This window comes from Jaculus jaculus, chromosome 19 (genome assembly GCF_020740685.1).
Source record: "Jaculus jaculus isolate mJacJac1 chromosome 19, mJacJac1.mat.Y.cur, whole genome shotgun sequence".
NCBI lineage: Eukaryota > Metazoa > Chordata > Mammalia > Rodentia > Dipodidae > Jaculus > Jaculus jaculus.
This window is the reverse complement of record NC_059120.1, coordinates 20,348,692-20,368,451: the sequence shown is the minus strand read 5'-3', so window position 1 is coordinate 20,368,451 and position 19,760 is coordinate 20,348,692. Positions and strand designations below refer to the sequence as shown.

At 44.4% G+C, this 19,760-nt stretch overlaps 1 protein-coding gene across 1 annotated transcript in view; it reads left to right on the top strand.

Annotated features, from left to right (window-relative positions):
• Tgfbr3 (transforming growth factor beta receptor 3) overlaps window positions 1-19,760 on the top strand; it is a 226,714-nt gene that overhangs the window by 164,977 nt on the left and 41,977 nt on the right. Inside the window, exons 5-10 of the mRNA XM_045138245.1 lie at window positions 4,140-4,323; window positions 9,031-9,199; window positions 11,589-11,736; window positions 17,724-17,913; window positions 18,717-19,051; window positions 19,467-19,619. Of these exons, the coding sequence (XP_044994180.1) occupies window positions 4,140-4,323; window positions 9,031-9,199; window positions 11,589-11,736; window positions 17,724-17,913; window positions 18,717-19,051; window positions 19,467-19,619 (1,179 nt within the window). The remainder of the gene's footprint in view (window positions 1-4,139; window positions 4,324-9,030; window positions 9,200-11,588; window positions 11,737-17,723; window positions 17,914-18,716; window positions 19,052-19,466; window positions 19,620-19,760) is intronic.

Below are 19,760 nucleotides of genomic sequence, written 5' to 3'. Positions count from 1 at the left end.
GAGTTGCCCGGAAGTGGCGAGGGTAGTGGAGGCAGGAAGAGGTTTGGGGGCTTTTACTTGTGCAACATCAAAACAAGGGTAGAGCTAACCTGTCTTTACTGGTTTTGCTTATAACTGGCATGAGGACATATAGAAATTTTCATTACCATACTTACAGCATTTTGTGGATGCCTAATAGATAGTTAGTGGGCAATGATAGTCGGTGCTGTGACATACTTTAGTGCCCAGTTAATTAATGATGACATCTGGGTTTCCCAAGCTAGTATAGACCTGAAAGACCTTCTTATTTCTTAACAGCTAAATAGCCTGATTTATGTCATAGAAAGGGCTGTATATTTGGGGGTTCATGCTGGGGTGTCTAGCAGATGTCCCGTCTGGGTGGTAATAACACTTGGTCACTGTTGGTTTTATCTCTGTTACCCTCTCCCTGGTGTGAGTTGCCAGTGTCTACAGCAGGACTTCTCAGGCTCTGCACTGGTGGCATTTGGGGTCATTCTTTGTTGTGGGAGCTGATTTGGGTAATATAGGATGGTGAGCGACACCTTTGGCCTGGATAGGTGCTCATGTCACCTCCCTCTGGTCATGACAGACAAAAGTATTTCGTGACAGACATTGCCAGATATCTCTCAGAGGTTAGAATCGTCCTTGTGTAAGAACCACAGGTGGAGGAGAGGCTCCGAGGTACCCCACATGGAGCCTGGGCTCCAATACTGCCTTTCTCATGGTGGCTTCCACAGTGCTCAGTCAGGCAGGTATTCCTGAACATGGAGGTACACCGAACAACCCAGGGAGCTTTAAGAAAGGGTGCTCCCTGGGGAATACCCCAGAATCTAACTGGTCCAGGATATGGCCTAGGTCTTAGGATATTTAGAAGCTCTTTAGATGATTCATTCCAGCCAAGATAGAAGCTACATCAGGGGCTGGAGAGATGGCTCAGATGTTTGTCTTCAAAGCCTAATATCCCAGATTTGATTCTCCAGTACCCATGTAAAGCCAGATGCACAAAGTAGTGCATGCATCTATAGGTTGTTTACAGTGGCTAGAGGCCCTGGCATACCTATTCTTTTTCTGTCTCTGCTTGCAGATAGATAGATAGATAGATAGATAGATAGATAGATAGATAGATAGATAGATAAAAAATGCCAAAAACCCCACATCAGTATAGATCATGGATCAATTTAGTAAAGCAATCAGCATTTAAAAATATGTGTGCCTGACGTGATGGTGCATGCCTTTAATCCTAACACTTGGGAAGCTGAGGCAGGAGGATCAAGAGTTCAAGTTCAAGTCTGAAAAATGAGCAAATGAGAAGTATGTCTGTATAATTGCAGAGAAAGGCTAGTGCCCTTCTCAATCGCTGGGAAAGTCCTAGTTTGTGTGTTAAGGTTGAAGATTCAGTTGTTAATAACAGAACCATTAGTAGAACCCTTAACCTCAGCTTGTGTTTGGCCTGGCTATTTATAACCCCTTCATAAATGCTTTGCTTTTTGTTAAAAGTAAGTAGATAATATAAAATTTAATGGAAGGCATTTGCAGTTCCACGACTTGTGAGCCTTAGTACCTACATTTTGGGATTTTACTTTGACATTGGTAAAATTGATTATTTGACAAATATGTCAGCGGCATATATATTTTCACCGTAATTAAGCTTGATTATAGTTCAAGAGCAAGATGATATTCCTCCTTTGTATGTGTTATTTATTTATCTTTCTCTTTCTCCCCCCCCCCCCATGAGCACATGCATGTGCATGGGTCCCTTGTTGCTGCATACAAATACTAAATACTTGTACCACTTTTTGTATCTGGCTTATATGGTGGCTTAGGAATTGAACCCAGGGCCAACAGGCTTTAAAAGCCAGTACCCTTAACCACTGAGCAATCTTCCCAGCCCCCGATGTGTTAACTAGTTATACACTATGCTGTGCTAGGACAGTGATGATCTAAAAACATGCAGCAATAATGTGGCACTTGCATAGTTTCATTAGGTAAGTGTAGCAGCCTCTTGACTTCATTACCTGTTGGAATTTGAGAGTTTTACAGGAGAAGCTGTTATACACTTTCACCTCGCCCCTGTGAAGTGGGGGGATGTGTAGAAGTCTGGGCGCCTCTGCTGTTCCACTGCTGTTGCTGCTGCTGCTGCTTTTTTTTTTTTTTTTTTTTTTTTGAGGTAGGGTCTAGCTCTAGCCCAGGATGACCTCAAACTCACATAGATCCTCCTACCTTAGCCTCCCAAGTGTTGGGGTATTGGGAATAAAGGCGTGTGCCACCATGCCCAGCTGTCATTCTTTTTATCTCAGTGCGCAGGAGAATATAACTTGAAAGGGCTCTCCTTGTATTCCTGCAGTGGCCGCTCTCTTGACAGGTGCTACAGCCGTGGAAGAGCAGGAAGTCAGGTTCCAGCTGCCAGGACTTTAGAATCAGTTTCCCTGACCCTGCAGTCTATTATAAATTCACAGCACACAACATTTTCTGCATTACTTTAAACTCGTGGGGATTCTTTTCAGGACACTCCCATACCCAAATCCATAGATGCTCGCATCCCTTATATAAAGTACACAGGGGCTGGAGAGATGACTTAGCAGTTAAGGTGCTTGCCTGTGGAGTCTAAGGACCCAGGTTTGACTCCCCAGTACTTACGTAAGCCAGATGTACAAAGTGGTGCATGCATCTGGAGTTCATTTGCAGTGGCTAGAGGCCCTGGACTCTCTTTCTCTCTCAAATAAATAAAGTATTTAAAAATGAAATATAAAATGCACAGTATCTGCATAAAAATCTACCTATATGCTTTAAATTATCCCTAAATGTAAATATGGTACAAATAGTTGTTACACTGTATTGTTTAAGGAATGACAAAGGGCCCATCCCCTAAAATCATCCATATGTGTTCAGAACAGATGTATTTTCTCCACATATCTTCAACTTGAGGTGAGTTCAGTCTATAGATGCAGCACCAGTGTAAATGGGAGCCTGACAGCAGTTGGAAGATTGTCCTTGAATAAACCAAGGTATACGGAAAGTAGTAGGAAGGGTTCTGATTACACGCAATGAACAGTTCAGTTTCTCATTGCAAAGTTCTTTCAGATTTCAAAAGGACATACTCCAGAGGAGTGTCTGGGAGAAGTTGATTTTGCATTATTTCCTTTTAAAAAATAATTTTTAAATTTTTATTTATTTGCAAGCAGAGAACAAGAGAGATAGAAGAAGGACAGAAGAATGGGCGTGCCAGGGTCTGTAGCCACTGCAAACGAATTCCAGACGCATGTGCCCCTTGTGCATCTGGCTTACGTGGGTCCTGGGGAATCGAACCTGGGTCCTTTGGCTTCTCAGGCAAATGCCGTAAGCCATTTCTCCAGCCCATGCTATTATTTCTTGAGTCAGCTATTGAAGTAGCTGCCTGCTGTATCACAGAGAGGGGACACACCGACTCTGATGAATACATCTAGACCACTGACTTTATCCTTGCTGGAACATAATGCCTGGCCAGAAGCAGCTTGAGGAAGGAAAGTGTTTAGCTTTTGGCTTGCTTTTTGAGGGGAGGTATATCCTGGTGGGGATGGCATGGCAGGGGTAGGAGGTGGGCGTCACATCAGTGGGGAGGGGGGCAGTAGAAAGAGCTGAATACCAACCAGTGCTCAACCAGCATTCTCCTGATATACTGCCCAAGACCCCAGCCCATGGGATGGTACCTCCCACAGTTAGTCGGGTCTTCCCAATATAAATCTTATCTAGAAAATCCTAAACAGATATTCCAAGAGATTTGTTTCCATGGAGATTATGTATATTTTTTATTTTATTTATTTATTTGAGAGCGACAGACAGAGAAAGAGGCAGAGAGAGAGAGGGGGAATGGGCATGCCAGGGCCTCCAGCCACTGCAAATGCACTCCAGATGCATGGGCCCCTTGTGCATCTGGCTAACGTGGGTACTGGGGATTCGAGCCTCGAACTGGGGTCCCTAGGTCTCACATGCAAGCGCTTAAACTGCTAAGCCATCTCTCCAGCCCTCCATGGAAATTTTAAATCCCACCAGGTTGACGAACCCGAGGTTAACCATCGCGATGTTTTGTAAGCACTGTCTCGAATACTGGTTTGGCTTCCTCTGGCCGTGTCATGTTAACCAGGCGAATCTGTGTTTTCCAGGTGTCCGAGGGTTCTGAGGTCCGGTTTTCATCAGGAAACTTCTCCTTGACAGCAGAAACAGAAGAAAGGAACTTCCCCCATGGAAATGAGCATCTACTCAATTGGGCCCGGAAGGAGTACGGAGCAGTTACTTCCTTCACCGAACTCAAGATAGCGAGAAACATTTATATTAAAGTGGGAGAAGGTAAATCTCATGTAGCTTCAGTTAATGACTTGTTTATAACTGCCACTTGTTAACTTTTCGGAGATCAGGTGGTTAGGGCAAGGACTTATTGGATTCCAGAATGCAGGACCTTCCAGAGTCCGGAGGGGGAGAACTGGACCTACGCATCTCTAAAGCTCCACCTTCCTTTCTCCTTTCGCAGAAATGGGGAGTCGAGTGGTTGAGAGAAGAGCAGCTTGCTGTGTAGAATTTAAAAGGTAGCTGTTTGTGGACAGCAGAAGAAGAGAATGGAGTATGAGAAACTGGGGGTGAGGAAGGAACGGGGGAGGGAGAAGGTGATGGGGTGAGTCACACAGGTAAGGTCTACTTAGCTATTAGTCTCAGGCTGGCCTTGAAGTCATTGTCCTTTTGCCTCAACCTCTCAAGTGCTGGGATTACACATGAGTGTTACCACACGTGGCTGGATCTGGGCGGTTTGAAAGTATGTATGAGACAGTGCAGCAGAGCAAAGCACCAGCGCTTGCCGTGTGCCGAGGCTGCTAGAAGCCTTCGCATGTACCAGAGAGGCCAGCAGCAGCTTATGGTGCTGAGACATCAGCTATATTTTGGATAATAGCAGAGAATAGGTGTTCAAATATATTTTTAGTACAAGCTGCTGTTACAGGGAGAACTTATTTGGCCTTGATAAGAGATGACTTCTTTTAATTTCCTTGCCTTGCAGAGGATATGAATACTGATGACTCAATTTTGAAAGCCTTTTATTTGAAAAGACAAACTTTTCATCATCATTTTTAGTGGAGTATATTTGGTAACCACCCCCCCCCCCCCAAGTTAGTAGGAAATAACTCCTGTGAATGAGTCCTTGTTGGGTGGTTACGTAAACCCTGTGCTTCAGTTCTTCAATATTCAGTACTTTTCTGTTGATTTCTATAGCAAGTGACACCTCCACACAGGGAAGGGAGGGTGTTGAATGCTGTGATTCCATTTTTCTTTGCATCTGGGATGTTTTTAAAAATATTTATTAATTTGAGAGAGAGAGAGAGAGATTGAGCATGCATCAGGGCCTCTTATCACTGCAAATAAACTCCAGCTGTATAGGCCACTTTGTATTTCTGGCTTTATGTGGGTTTGGGAGAATTGAACCTGGGCCAGCAGGCTTTGAAAGCATGTTCTTTTAACTACTGAGCCATCTCCCAAGCCCATAGTTTTAGTTATTTAAGACAGGGTTTCATCCTGTAGTCGCCCACAACGTGCTACATAGCTCAGACTGGCCTCAAACTCTCAATCCTCTTGCCTCTGCCTTTTGAATGCTAGGGTTGTGGGCAAGAACCATCACTGCTGGCTGGATCTAGGCTATTTTAAAGTTTTGTGAGACAGGGGCAGTTAGCTACATGCAGGGGCTACATCAGGACCCTTCACAGACACCCCACTTGACACCACGATAATTCCCGGAAGGAGACATTGTTTCAGCCATTTTTGTAGAGGGCTTAGGGAAAGGTTAAGTGAACTTGTTCCAACCCAACCTATAACATTAGCAAGTAACAAAGCCAGATCTCAAACCTAGATTTCCTGACACTTGTCTCATGTCATCACCCAATGCTATATTTTAAGTCTTAGCATATCCTGAAAATAAAGGTGATGAACTGCTGGGTGCAAAGATGGAAAGACTTATCCAGGAAAGGTTGCAGAGGAAGAGTTTGAGAAGACAGTGGGGTTTGGATGGCCTCAGTTTGTTACTTGCCTTTCTGGGTGGTCAGGTAGATAATAAGAGAGGCCAAGCCTTATTGAGGCAAAGTGAAATCCATCTTATAATGAAGATTCTAGGTCCAAGTAAATGCACCTCGTGCCTGAAGCAGAATTCCAGTAGCCTGAAAGAATGTTGACCATCCCTAGTAATTTGTTAGAATAAGAAACCTTGGTGTCGTAACATTTAGAATGTCGGGCCTGTGCCTCAAGCAGTATGAGTTTATCACCATGACCTCAGGTTCCACAGCAGAAAAACCAAGCATTTGCCTTACCTCAGTGCTTCATTCCTGCTCTCACAGTACATTGTTCTAGGCCTCAAAGCCAATTGTCACTTGTTTACTAAAATACAAATTAAACATATGACCGCTCCCCCCTCCCCACAAAGCTTGCCAAGTTTTCACTGGGGATTCCCCTCTGTGGCTTTTCTTTCCACTTGGCATTTGATGAAGTTGTTTGGGTGGGAAGGTGGGGGAACCCTACACAAGAAAAAGTGATCAGGTTACTGGGGAGATGGCTCAGCAGTTAAAGGCACTTGCTTGTAAGCCTTCCTTTCACATCAAGCCAGGTGCAAGTGGTATATGCACATGTAATCACCATGTGACTACGGTAACAAGAGGCAGAGCCAAAAGAATCTGAACGCTCATGGGCCAGCCAGACTGGTGCATGAAACAGAACAATAAGAACAGCCACAACAACAGGAAAACAGAGATCCCATCTTAGAGAAGGACCGGGGGGAGGGGGGGGACATACACACTCCCTGAGGTTGTCCTCAGGCCTCAATATGCCACCATGGCATGTGAGTACATATATATATATATATCTCCACATATACACATCTGTGCACATCCACACACACATACACGTACACGCCCACCCACACACACACATACAATTTTCATAAAACCATCATTCTGCTTAGTGTCAGGGGCCTTAAAGATTAGAACCCTATTAACAGTAATTTTTTGAATAATTAAATCAGAATGCATGATATATATATATATATATATATATATGTGTGTATATATATATATATATTGCTGTCTGTTTCAAATCTTACATCATCTTTTATAGATCCAGGAAACCTATACCATTTGCCTAGTAAGTGCCAACTACAAGCCAGGCACGCCTGTAATGGACATGCAGGCCACAGTCCCAGGAGGGCCCTGGTCTCTTAAGTCTTCTAGCCCCATACACACCCCTCCTGATTCTCAATTAAACTTCAGCTGTGCAGTCGCAATATCATTTTTCCATCCTGTGACCTGGGGGAAGCATCACAAGGCTGCAGCTGCGGGGTATGCATTCCTCCTCTGCACATCTGGCAGAACCCTCAGCAGATGTAGAGGAAGGCTGTACCGGTGGCCCAAGTCCTGGAGCCATAAGCTGTCCTCTCTGAGGAAGGGGTCGCTGGGAAAAGAATTCAGGGGGCAGCACTCTCACAGTGAGCCTGCAAACAGCTTATGAACTGCTCTGCTCCGGGTTCCGAGGCAGCACTAAGGATGCCCCAGTGATTGGAGCTGCATGCGTGCCATGGTGATTTCAGTGAAGAGAAGTTACCCAAGTTCAGGAAGGAGGGCGTCAAGTCCACCCTGGAACCTTCCGATCTGATTCCATGCCCTCAGGAGAGACTTTCATGTGGACGTCAACCTTGGCACCCCATCCTTACAATGAAAAAGACAGAAGTCCGTTCCGTTCAGGTGCCAGCTCTGATTAATTGCGCCTTCTGAAAGGCTTTGCTGCACCTAGAACTTCCTTGACACTGGTCCCAGCTGTCACCGTGCCAGCGGTTTCTTTCACGCTCTGTTTAAACATTTAAGCCACTGGATGGAAATCCCATCAAGCGCGGTGCTGTGTAAACTGCTTGTGTCACTGGGGGAGTGTTTTCAGAGTCTCTTACTTGTATCACTTTCCCCAGTGGAGGTGGTGAGTAGTCCGCTGCACAATGATGTTAGTAAAAGCATCTTCAAAGCTGGAAAGTGCCACTTGTCTAGGTCAAGATTGTGAGAAAGAGTGAAAGTCTGACCTCCCTGTTTTCCCCAACTCCTACTTAAAAAAATATTCTATTTATTTATTAGAGAGAGAGGGAATGGGAGCACCAGCGCCTCTAGCCAAAGCAAACAAACTCCAGATGTAAGCGCCCTCTTGTGCATCTGGCTAATGTGGGTCCTGGGGGATCCAGCCTGAGTTCTTAGGCTTTTCAGACAAACACCTCAACCTAAGCTAAGCCATTTCCCCAGACCTCCAACTCTTCCTTTTAGTATTCAGGGTATAAAGTACTATGAGGAGTAAACAGCAGGGAATGATGAATGCTGCATGTGTGGACCCGAGAATGAATTGACTAGAATGAATATACAGGAACATATTTGGAGATACCATTGGAAACAGATTCAGTATTGAATGTGGGGGCCAGTTGGTAGACAGGGGACAGTCCACATGTGCAGCTCACAATAGGCGTCATGATCCCAGTAAAAGGGGGCACTCTGGTGAGTGACTGAGATCACTTAGAGAGCACAGGAGATGAAAAGCGGGCTGAGGAAGAAGCTGGCATTGTCAGCCACGGTTTGCATTGACTACAGAGCTTTTCACAAAAGCAAACCGCCCATGTCCCTTCCGATGGATCCTCTGAGTCAGTCATCCGGGCTGGAGTCCTAACAGGTACGTTCTGACACACAGCAAAGACCGAGAGACCACTCCAGTGAAAGAGACTGCAATGTAGGTCAGAAGAACAGATGTGGACAAGAAATGTCACAGCAAACAAGAAAGGAGAGGGGCAGAGCAAAAGAGAGGCCACTAGAGTTGGCCAGTAGGAAGTCACCAGTGACCATGATGGGAGACCTTTCAGAGCCATGGGTGATGTCACAGACTGAGGCCTTCTAAGGGCTTATGGTCCCTTGTATCATATATTCGCTGCTACCCCTTTCTTTCGAGTCTAGTTACATACAGCTCCGTGGTTTGACAGATCGCCCTTCGTGCCTTTACTTTCAGATCAAGTGTTCCCTCCCACGTGCAACATTGGGAAGAACTTTCTCTCACTCAATTACCTTGCCGAGTATCTGCAGCCCAAAGCAGCTGAAGGGTGTATGGTGTCCAGCCAGCGCCAGGACAAAGAAGTACACATTATTGAGTTAATCACCCCCAACTCCAACCCTTACAGGTGAACGGGGTGGGCGGTGAGGTGGGGGGGTGGGCGTGTGCATGCGGGTGCGTGCATGCACACACTGAAATGAGAAGAGATGAAACTCAGAGTCTTTTTGACTTAAGGGAGGGAGGTGGCGGCCCTCTTTGTAGGTGAAAAGGAGCCATTGATGCTTCAGGTGTGGATCATGGGAGTTGAACAAAAGGACGACGACACAGTGGTGCATATATAGTTTATGTCTTCATCTGTCTTTAGATGCCATATATTCTAGAAGGATTCCTGAAGCTTGCTGTGAATTTCTGGGTATAAGTTATAAGACATTATCACTCTTCCTCTCTTGCAAGTCCCTTTGACTGAGCTTAAGGAACTTAAGTTTCCTCTTAAGGAACTTATGGTGTGACTTACCATAGTTACTATTTTAAGATGCTCTTTTTTATAAAATTTTGCTCATAGTGTCTTCAGAGCACTTATGCACTCATAGCTATTTGCTTTAAACCTTTATCTCAGGGTTTTCTTAGTAAAATTCTTACCTAGCAAGTATGAAGACATGTATATTGATCCCCAATAGTCATGTTTAAAAAAAAAAAGCCAAGGGATGGAGGGATTGCTTAGTGGTTAAGGCATTTGCCTGCAAAGCCAAAGGACTCAGGTTCGATTCTCCAGAACCCACATTAGCCAGATGCACAAGGGGGCACACGCATCTGGAGTTCATTTGCGGTGGCTGGAGGCCCTGGCACACCCATTCTCTCTCTCTTTCCTCTTTCGCTGTCAAATAGTTAAAAATAAAATATTTTTTTAAAAGCCAGATATGGTGGTATACACTTGTAATCCCAGCATGGGGAGACAGATTTAGGGAAATCTCTTGGATTTCTTTGACAACCAGTATAGCCTACTTGGCACGTTCAAAGCCAGTGAGAGACCCTATCTTATCATGAAAGGTAGATCATGCCTGAAGAATGACACTAAGGTTGTCCCCTGGCTTTTACATGCGTGCGCACACACACGCACACACATGCGCACACACACGCCCTATGAATTGGCGGAAATGGTTCTTCATGGTAACATATGAAGGACCCATTAAATATAATTTGCCACTCCTGTTCTTATTCTTTCTCACCTGGACTGGAAATTTGACCTTTCCTGTAAAGAATTTTTAAAAATAAAAAAAAGAATAAAAGTAAAGCTTGTTCCCCCACTTTGATTCATTTTTCATGTGCACTGATGATTAAAATTTAACTTTTTATTCTAGAGGAACTTCAAGTTAAAGGTATAATCAAATGTTCCAGGCATGGTAGTGCATACCTTTAATCCTAGCACTTTGGAGGCTGAGGTAGAAGGACTGGCTGTGAGTTCAAGGCCAGCCTGAGACCACATAGTGAATTCCAGGTCAGCCTGGGCTAAAGCAAAAGGCCCTACCTTGAAGCAAAACCAAAAACCAAGAAAAGTATAATCAAGCTTTGGTTTCAATTTTGAATATAAACTGCAGATCAGCTTTAGTTGGATTCCATTCTGTCCTCTATGAAGGACTTAGGAATGAGTAGAAGAAATCTGGTAATGTGCTCAGATCTTAAACATAAGGTGTCATTTGAGTACAGCACTCACATTATGCTTTACAAGTGTGTCAAACCAACACAGAAATAAAAAGAGTCCTCAGATTCAGGGTGACATAGATGTGCTTGTTTAGTTTTTAAAAAATCTCTTTTATACTGAATTCTTATAAGTTTGGGTTGCACTCTTCCAATTTCTAACAGTCACCTTGTTGACCATCTGTTTTCTGTATTTTAATAACTATATATCCAGAAGTTTGGGGGAGTAAATGCAGATATGATGGTTTAACAATAGTTAATGGCTTAAACAAACCTTCTATAAATCAAGAAATCCTCCGACCTTTTGTTTCTTGCTTGCTTCTGCACTTTCCTGGTATTTTTACCATCATGCTTCATTCTTCTCTGCTATCAGCTGCCCCCTCACCAAACTGCTCATTTTTTTTGTTTCCAAGATCTTTGAGCTTATAGGATGCTGGGAAGTTACCCAATGAAGGTGTGGAAGGGTGAAAAGGCAACAATCTTGCTTCAAGAGTGAACCCCTCTAGAGTCTCGAAGTCCATTTCTAACAGTGGCTGCAATGAATAACTACCTTCCCCCCCCCACCCTCAAAGAAGAGAAAAACTCAAGCGACTAATTCTCGGGCAGCTAATTATCAGCAGGCGTGTGTGTTTCTATTGTTATGTAAACCCATTTTGTTGTGTGCACAATAAGAATCTGTTTTGCACATGTCACTTGCCTGGGATCTGCTCCAGCTTTTTAATCAACTGGCCAGACACTAGAAACACGAAGACTTGGAAGAGAGGAGATGGTTGCAACTTTCTGGCATTCTGGTCCTAAGTGCCTTTGTTTTCCACTCTCAGTGCTTTCCAGGTGGACATCATAATTGACATAAGACCTTCTCGAGAGGCTCCTGAGGTGGTCAAAAACCTTGTCCTAATCTTGAAGTGCAAAAAGTCTGTCAACTGGGTGATCAAATCTTTCAATGTTAAAGGAGACCTGAAAGTGATCGTAAGTTGGTCAAGCGTTTCTTTGTTTTGATGAAGGGTGATGATTTAAACTGTGGTTGCCTGTGTTATTTTTGTAAAGATTCTGCCTGCTCGAACTCTGTGGACTCTCTGTTTTTGCGGTGTAAAATGGGATGCCCATTGCGCTTCTCCCCACAAGGGTAGGTGGTGTGGTGGCTAAAACATGGCTGCCAATAGCAAGCAGACATGAGTTCGAGTCCTGGTTCTTCCACTAAAAAAATGTGACCTTGGACAAGTCACTTAAGTTTTCTGACCTTCCGCTGCCTCATTGATGAAATTTTTTTTTTATTTTTGTTTTTTTGTTTTTTTTTGAGGTAGGGTCTCCCTCTAGCCCAGGCCGACCTGGAATTCACTATGTAGTCTCAGGGTGGCCTCGAACTCATGGTGATCCTCCTACCTCTGCCTCCCAAGTGCTGTGATTAAAGGCGTGCGCCACCACGCCTGGCTCTTGGAATGTTTTAATGTGATTTCCAGCCATAGTAAGTGTAGAATAATGCATACAATTCCACCTTCTCCAATTGAGTGTCCTTTGTGAGCCTCCTGGTAGGGTTCTGAATGTCAGCTTTTACCCTGTGATCAGGTATTGAGAAGACAGGGAACATTAGGCTGACCCAGGCTCATGTCACAGACTTTCTAATTTGAGATAAATATGTGGTATTGGCATGAGCTTTTGTTTGCTTCTAACTTTCAGGGATAAAACTCTTGACAGAGAAACAACAATTGCAGGCATGCTCCAGCTTGTTGCTCGAGATTGGCCTAGCTGTTGATAGGCTAGGAAACAGTTTCCTGAAAAGTTCAATGCCGGAGCCTGGTGAAATAAATCTTATCTCAGATATATTTAGAAAAAAAAATACCCATTTTGATGATGATTGGAACAAATTATTGTTATTATTATTACTTCTTTGGCATCTCTTTTGAAGACTCTGAATTTGTTTTTCGTGCTTGTATCCCATCACTTAGAGTGGGTTTTGGGGTTTCAGTATTTTAGGAGAGGGCTGAGTTTGCTTTGGCATTATTCATTCATGCAAGATACCTTCCATGTGATCTCTCAATGAGTAAAACCAAGTTTTCTCAGCCTTGCCACCTAACAAGCGCTCATCAGGGCAGCGGGCAGATTGTAAAGTAATTGTTTCTAGTTCCTGTGGGGTTTTTGTGGGGAGGGTTGTAATTGTTTATTTTTTGAACTTTGAAACTGTCCCAAATAAGCCAGTGTGTGTAACAGTGCCACATTCATCTGGTGTCTAGCACGAGGCCCAGCCATGAGTTGTAAGGTCACAGATATTTTGGTTGCCTTCCCCTGGCACGGAGCAAGGGGTGGTTGTGATCTGGGATGTCTATTGCTTTGCTGCCTGGCACACCAACCAAGTGTTTTTAATTGTAGAATAACAAAAACAGGAAAGGGAATCATGATTTGAAAGGCAGAAAACATAGGGTACATTTTAATTCCCTGCTGGAGTTCTTCTGTAAATACTCTCCCAGTCCTGACCCATCCGTGGCTTTCTGTCCACGAGTGAGCGTGCTTGCTTGGTCCACGGCAGCCCGGGAGTTCACTTGGAATGTCCTCGTCTCTCGTACAAATCAGAAAGGCTAGAAACGAGAGCTCATCCCCAGCAAGATCTGTTTATATTCCTCTCTCTGGCTGTACTCCTATTCCAGGCCAATCTTGGACAATGCATGACAGCGTTACTAAACAGTTAGGTAATGTTTCATGATGTTCTCTTTTATTCCCCCAGTTTCATGCTATTTAACTTCCCAACTCCCTGTCTCAGCCATGAATTCCAACTGTGCCGTGGGGAACAGGTACCTGCGAAGACAAAGTTTAAATTACTGCCGAGAGAGGGAGAGATGTTTCATAGAGAATGTAGTTGTGGTATTGCCGATAGAGGCAACTAGCTAGAGGAGATGCAGAATCCTGGCTCAGCTAAACATCTCTCGCAACCATCGCTCGCAGAACGTGATAGACAGAGTGACTGAACGTGGGGTCCGTTTATGCACCTGTGAATGGGAACATGATAGCACTCACCTTGGAAGTTACTGTGCAGTTTGGCTGAGTTCATTCATTTGCTCCTTCATTCATTCAGTACTTGTTGAGGGCCTATAGGATCTCTCCCTCCTTTAAAGCACCAGACACTCGATGAGTTCGTAGTTTATATGTGTTTCTTAATCTGTGAGTCTCAGGTTCTGCTTCTGTTACAAATGAATAGCAGCACCTAATTTCTTATACTCTAGAGAATATTTGGGGAGTTCCTAGTATAGTACCTAGTATAGAAGAAGGGGCTCATTTTTCTTCTGTGAGTTATTTCTTTAGGAGTATATCCATAGGAACAATCAAGGTTCCTCTTAAACCAAGGTCAAGATGGAAAATTGTCTGCTCAGTGAGCCATCTGGAACTTGACAGGGTGAATTTAAAGAATGCCGTTGAACATCAGTGGCTTGTGCCTGAGCTGGTTGGCAGGGCTGTGTCTTGGGCTTATCTGGGCTCACAGTTTGAATGTGTACTCCATCATGGCGAGGAAGGCATGTAGGCAGAAACGTGAGGCCACTGGCCATATGGCATCTGAAGTCCGGAAACAGTGGTGAGCGCTGGTGCTTAGCTCACTTTCTCCTAAGTTCAAGTCATCCAAGACCACAGCCCACAGGGTGGCACTGCCCACGTCTGAGTGGTTCCTCCCAACTAAATGAACTGAGTCTAAAAACTCTTGCAGACATACTCAGATATTCACGTCCATGGTGATCCTAAGTTTGTTCATTTATATATTTATAAGGAGAGAGGGAGGGGGGAGAGAATGTGTGTATGGATGCATCAGTGCTGTGCAAATGAGCTCCAGACGCATGTGCCACTTTGACTTTACGTGGGCACTGGGGAATTGAACCTTGGCCATCAGGCTTCGCAAGCCAGCACTTTAACCATGGAGCCATCTATCTCTCCAGTCCTATCTCTCCAGTCCCTCCATAGTGATTCTAAATCATGTCAAGTTGACAACTGAGATTAATCATCACAGGCTGTATGGACAGGATGTAACCTCATAATGGCAGATGGTCAAAAGAGATGCAGAGGGCTGAGCTAGCAAGAATGGGGCCACTGGAAATATCTGGTTTGGGCTCTTTCTTCAGGGCTCTTGTGGACATTGAAGAACTACTTCTGTGGTAGAAAAATGGCCCAGGACATGAAGGGACAGAGGAAACCTTGTTAGATATTTCCTGTTATCCTGCTTCATGTAGCCTCAGAACTTCGGCTTCTCCTTAAAAAAAATCACTTTCGAATCTCTGTGACAATGTGCACTGTACTCTCTGCTGCCCCTTCCCCAAAGTCCCTCTCCCTACACCATTAGTTCTATTGAAAATGTGGAGCTGGGCTGGAGAGATGGCTTAGCGGTTAAGCGCTTGCCTGTGAAGCCTAAGGACCCCGGTTCGAGGCTCGGTTCCCCAGGTCCCACGTTAGCCAGATGCACAAGGGGGCACACGCGTCTGGAGTTCGTTTGCAGAGGCTGGAAGCCCTGGCGCACCCATTCTCTCTCTCTCCCTCTATCTGTCTTTCTCTCTGTGTCTGTTGCTCTCAAATAAATAAATAAAAAATTTAAAAAAAAAAGAAAATGTGGAGCTATGTGGACTCCACCTGGCATATCTTCTTTTACAATGTGAGGCTGGGGAATATGGAGGTAACATGTGGAGACTTCCTTGAGCACCCTCTTAGCTACACTAACATTGGGGAAATTCTGGGCATTCCTAGAAATACATACAGGGTAAAGTATTTGCTCCGTGCTGGGAATCGGCTTGCCTGCTATTACTAATATGCTTTGCTAATGTGTAGATCAATGTCTGGCATCTAGCCTTGTAAGTTCCAAGTCACAGTTAATATGAGGCATGCTGACAGCTCCTAGATTTAATGTGGAAAGGTGTGAACAGATTATTCCTTCCACATTGGTACCAAAGGACAGGTGGCCATTATGATGATGGGATTCTGGAAATGCAGTATTTTCTCAGCTGTCCAACAACACGAAAGACTGGGGCAGATGAAGCCAAGACAGTCTTGTTTATGCCAAGGCTGCGATTCCAGCCAATCAAAGCCCATGCTGCTCTGAAAGACTGGAGGGAGCCACGCCTCAGCAACTGCTGTTGGCTGACTGAGTCAACAGGGCTCAGAGCGGCGGGATTCTTCTGAACCTCATGAGTCTCCTTCCTTCTTTCTCTCATTTTGTCTTTCTCCTTTCCTTTTCTTTCTTTTCTACCACCCTCTGTCCTTCCTTTCATTCCTCTATCCTTCTCCTTCATGCTTTCTCTCTTCTCTTTTATTCCCTTCAAAAGATTTCTATGATCAATGGGCTGGAGGGATAGCTTAGTGGTTAAGTCATTTGCCTGCAAAACCAAAGGACCCAGGTTCGATTCCCCAGGACCCACGCTAGCCAGCTGCACAAGAGGGCGCCTGTGTCTGGAGTTCGTTTGCAGTGGCTGGAGGCCCTGGCACGCACATTCTCTCTCTCCCCCTCTTTCTCTGTCAAATAAATAATAAAATATTTTTTTAAAAAAAAAAAGAAGAAGAAAAAAAGATTTCTGTGATCAAGAGCAGAGCTCTTTGCAACCTATGCAATTGGGTTTACAAACAGCAGCAGAACCCAGATAGGGTTTGAGTTGGTTCTTTTGCATGTGGTGCCTTGATTGGTCATTTTGGCAGTGTTCTCTAGGATGAGCACTTTGGGTGATAGGTAAAGATGCCAGGTAGATAAAGATCCTTTGAGCTTTGAGTTGAAGTCTGTGTGTCTTCGCCAAACTCCCACATCCAAAGAGGACAAGGGAACTTAGAGCCTGTGAGTCCTGTGTGATTTTTACAGTGGGAAAGGATTAATATTTAGTCACGTTTGGGGCAAACAGATTAGGGAACAAAAAGAGGAATTTCGGGGGAAAAAAATGAAACAGAGATGTAGGAGAAAAAAGTCATTGGGCCTAGAAATGAACGTGATCTTTATGCAGCATGAAAATGGCATAATCGGTACACTGGAGGTCTCACCAGCCCCAGCAGAGCAGTTGTTGAGAATGCGCCTTTCCACTGATTCCTCTGTAGCATTCAGCCTTCGTACCCTTTGACAGGCTCCTGCTGCAGCGAGTCACTGTCACCAGTGATATATAGATATATATAGATATATAGATATAGATAGATATGTGCTGTCCATATCCTGGATATTCAGAGGCCGTTTATGTCCTTCCTGAAAATAATCACTTTAGCATTGTCCATACGCTATTCTCTGCATGGCTCCAGTTTTAGTCTCTTTTCTGATAAAGGGAGTACATGAAGGCCAATTTTGTGACCTCCTTCCATTACTAAATAAAGTATCGAGACTTAGGCACTAACCTTAACTAATATTGCAGAACATAAAATGTAAATATATTTGGTCAATTGAATTGGCAAGTGAATACAACTTCAAGAATACTAAATTGATCATAAATTATAGATGAAATGTAAAGATTTTTTTTCACTATGTGAAAGTTAATGGCTTTGGAATAACAACATTGGGAGTCTCCACAGTCCTTCATTTAATTACTACATCATCTTTCATTTGTATCTAGAGGTCCAAGAAATAAGAACACAGGCTTGTTTTGCAATATATTGCGCATATCTGTATACTTTGTACATAATTTTAAGTAAAAATAAGAGAAAATGTGGGATACATATTTAGTACTATGTGCTAAGGTCAGTATTGATCCAGCTCAATAGTAACAGAGTAGATATATGGAGTATGTAGCTACTTAACTGCATATTTCTCAGCGTAAATAACTCAAAGGGTTTGACCAGACAGATGAATGGGTTTCTTAATCTGAAGGTGAGGTTTTCATGCTGGTGTTCGGAACCTGAGGAAAATGGGGATCAAAAGAACAAGCCCTCATGAGAGAGCCTAGAATTTGTTTCAGATAATTAGTATTCAAAGCACTTGTTAATTTCAGACTCTTGAATGAAATTTTTGTCATTCCCTTTAGGCTCCCAATAGTATTGGCTTTGGAAAAGAGAGTGAAAGATCCATGACAATGACCAAATCAATAAGAGATGACATTCCTTCCACTCAAGAGAATCTGATAAAATGGGCTTTGGACAATGGTTATAGTCCAGTGACATCATACACAGTGGCTCCAGTGGCTAATAGATTTCATCTTCGGCTTGAAAATAATGGTAAGTTTGATTTTTGCCTGCATGCTGTATAAAAGATAACCCCATGCCTCTCCCCCTCCCCAACCATAGTGAAACTTTCCAGTGCGGAACTCTCTCATTTCCACATGTGTGTTACTGTTTTTCTTTTGGACATTTCAATATTATTTTGATGATGTTTTACTATAAGGTTGACCATAGTCTAGAGTTGGGATAGCTTGTTGGGGGAGGTGAGACTGTAATACATATTTTCAGTGATGTAGAACTGTTCGTCAGAGAATTTTGCAGATCATGTCCACTGTGGTCACACTGGGAATAGATTAGCCTGCATTCTGCCCTCAGGAGACCGAATGGTCACTCGTAGCTGCGAAGACAGAGGCATCAGGACCACAGGAAGAAGCCCGTGGCCAGAGTTTGAATCTGATAGGAAAATGGTCCTGAGAGCTCAGACTGAGGCTTCTTATGCAGAAAACGAAGGCAGAGCCATCACTCCAGTTTGGCTAGCAAAAGCAGAGACTCCACAAGTCTTAAGGGTATCTGGAATCTTCTAGATAACATGATGTGCACCCCCAGCTTTCTAATGCTCAAGCTGTCCCTCACTCCAGTACCAGTACTGAGTGAAATACTGACAGGATGAGGGTTATGAGCGTAAGTTCAAGTCCCAGCAGTGCCATTTCTTCACTAGTTAGAGAGAATTTCAGCTTAATTTCTGAGCCTAATGTTATATCTACCTGTGCTAATTCTTCCTGTCTTTTTTTTCTCTAATAATAAGAACTATGGCTGCACACTGGCTACTAATGATGGTTTGCCTTCTTCTGTCACCACAGAGGAGATGAGAGATGAGGAAGTCCATACCATCCCTCCTGAGCTTCGGATCCTGCTAGGCCCTGGCAACTTGCCTGGCCTGGACAACCCGCCCATCCGGGGAGGGGGAGACCGAGGTGGAGGTCTCCCCTTTCCTTTCCCAGATATCTCCCTGAGAGGCCGGAAGGAGGGAGCAGAAGACAGGATCCCTCGGCCAAAGGACACTGTCCACCCTAGTATCCAACTGTTTCCTGGTCCCAGAGAGCCAGAAGAAGTGCAAGGGAGCGTGGATGTAGCCCTGTCAGTCACATGTGACAGTGAAAAGATGATTGTAGCTGTAGAAAAAGATTCTTTCCAGGTCAGTTGAGTCTCTGGAAGAAAAGCCGAGAGGCCATTCTCCTTCCCCACGCCTCTGCAGTCTGCGCTCATGATCTCCCTCCAGCCCCCGCTGCTGAACTCGGGACACTGGAGGGTTGTTTTCTCAGTTGGATGGGCCCCACTTCCCCTTGGCTAGGACTCTCACCCAGTTCCTGTTGTTCTCGGCGGGGGAGGGGAAGCTCAGATCCCTGGATGTAAATATTTTGCTACTGAATTTCCAATGCCAGCAAACACAGTCCTTGGGCTGTTGACAGGTGGTCAGCAGGGAAATGGTTAAGTGGGGGAGGGGGCACGATGTGGCCTTTTCTGGAAGGCTAGGCCTGTGTGTTAACCGTGGGATGCAGAACTGCCTGCGAGCTCCCCAGTCTACCTGTCTTTGGTGGTTGTCATTTCAGGCCAATGGCTACTCGGGGATGGAGCTCACCCTGTTGGATCCTTCCTGTAAGGCCAAGATGAACGACACCCACTTCATTCTGGAGTCTCCTCTGAATGGCTGCGGTACTCAGCACAGGCAGTCTGCCCCTGACGGTGTCGTCTATTATAACTCTGTGAGTATTTTCCAGAACAGGGCTCTGTCCTTTTGTCAGGGCATTGCTGGATGTGATTTAAAGTCAGTTTTAACTTGTCTACGAAAAAGAAGGATAAAGCCAGGTGTCTGTTTTCAACAAAAGGGATGTCCTTTGACCCTG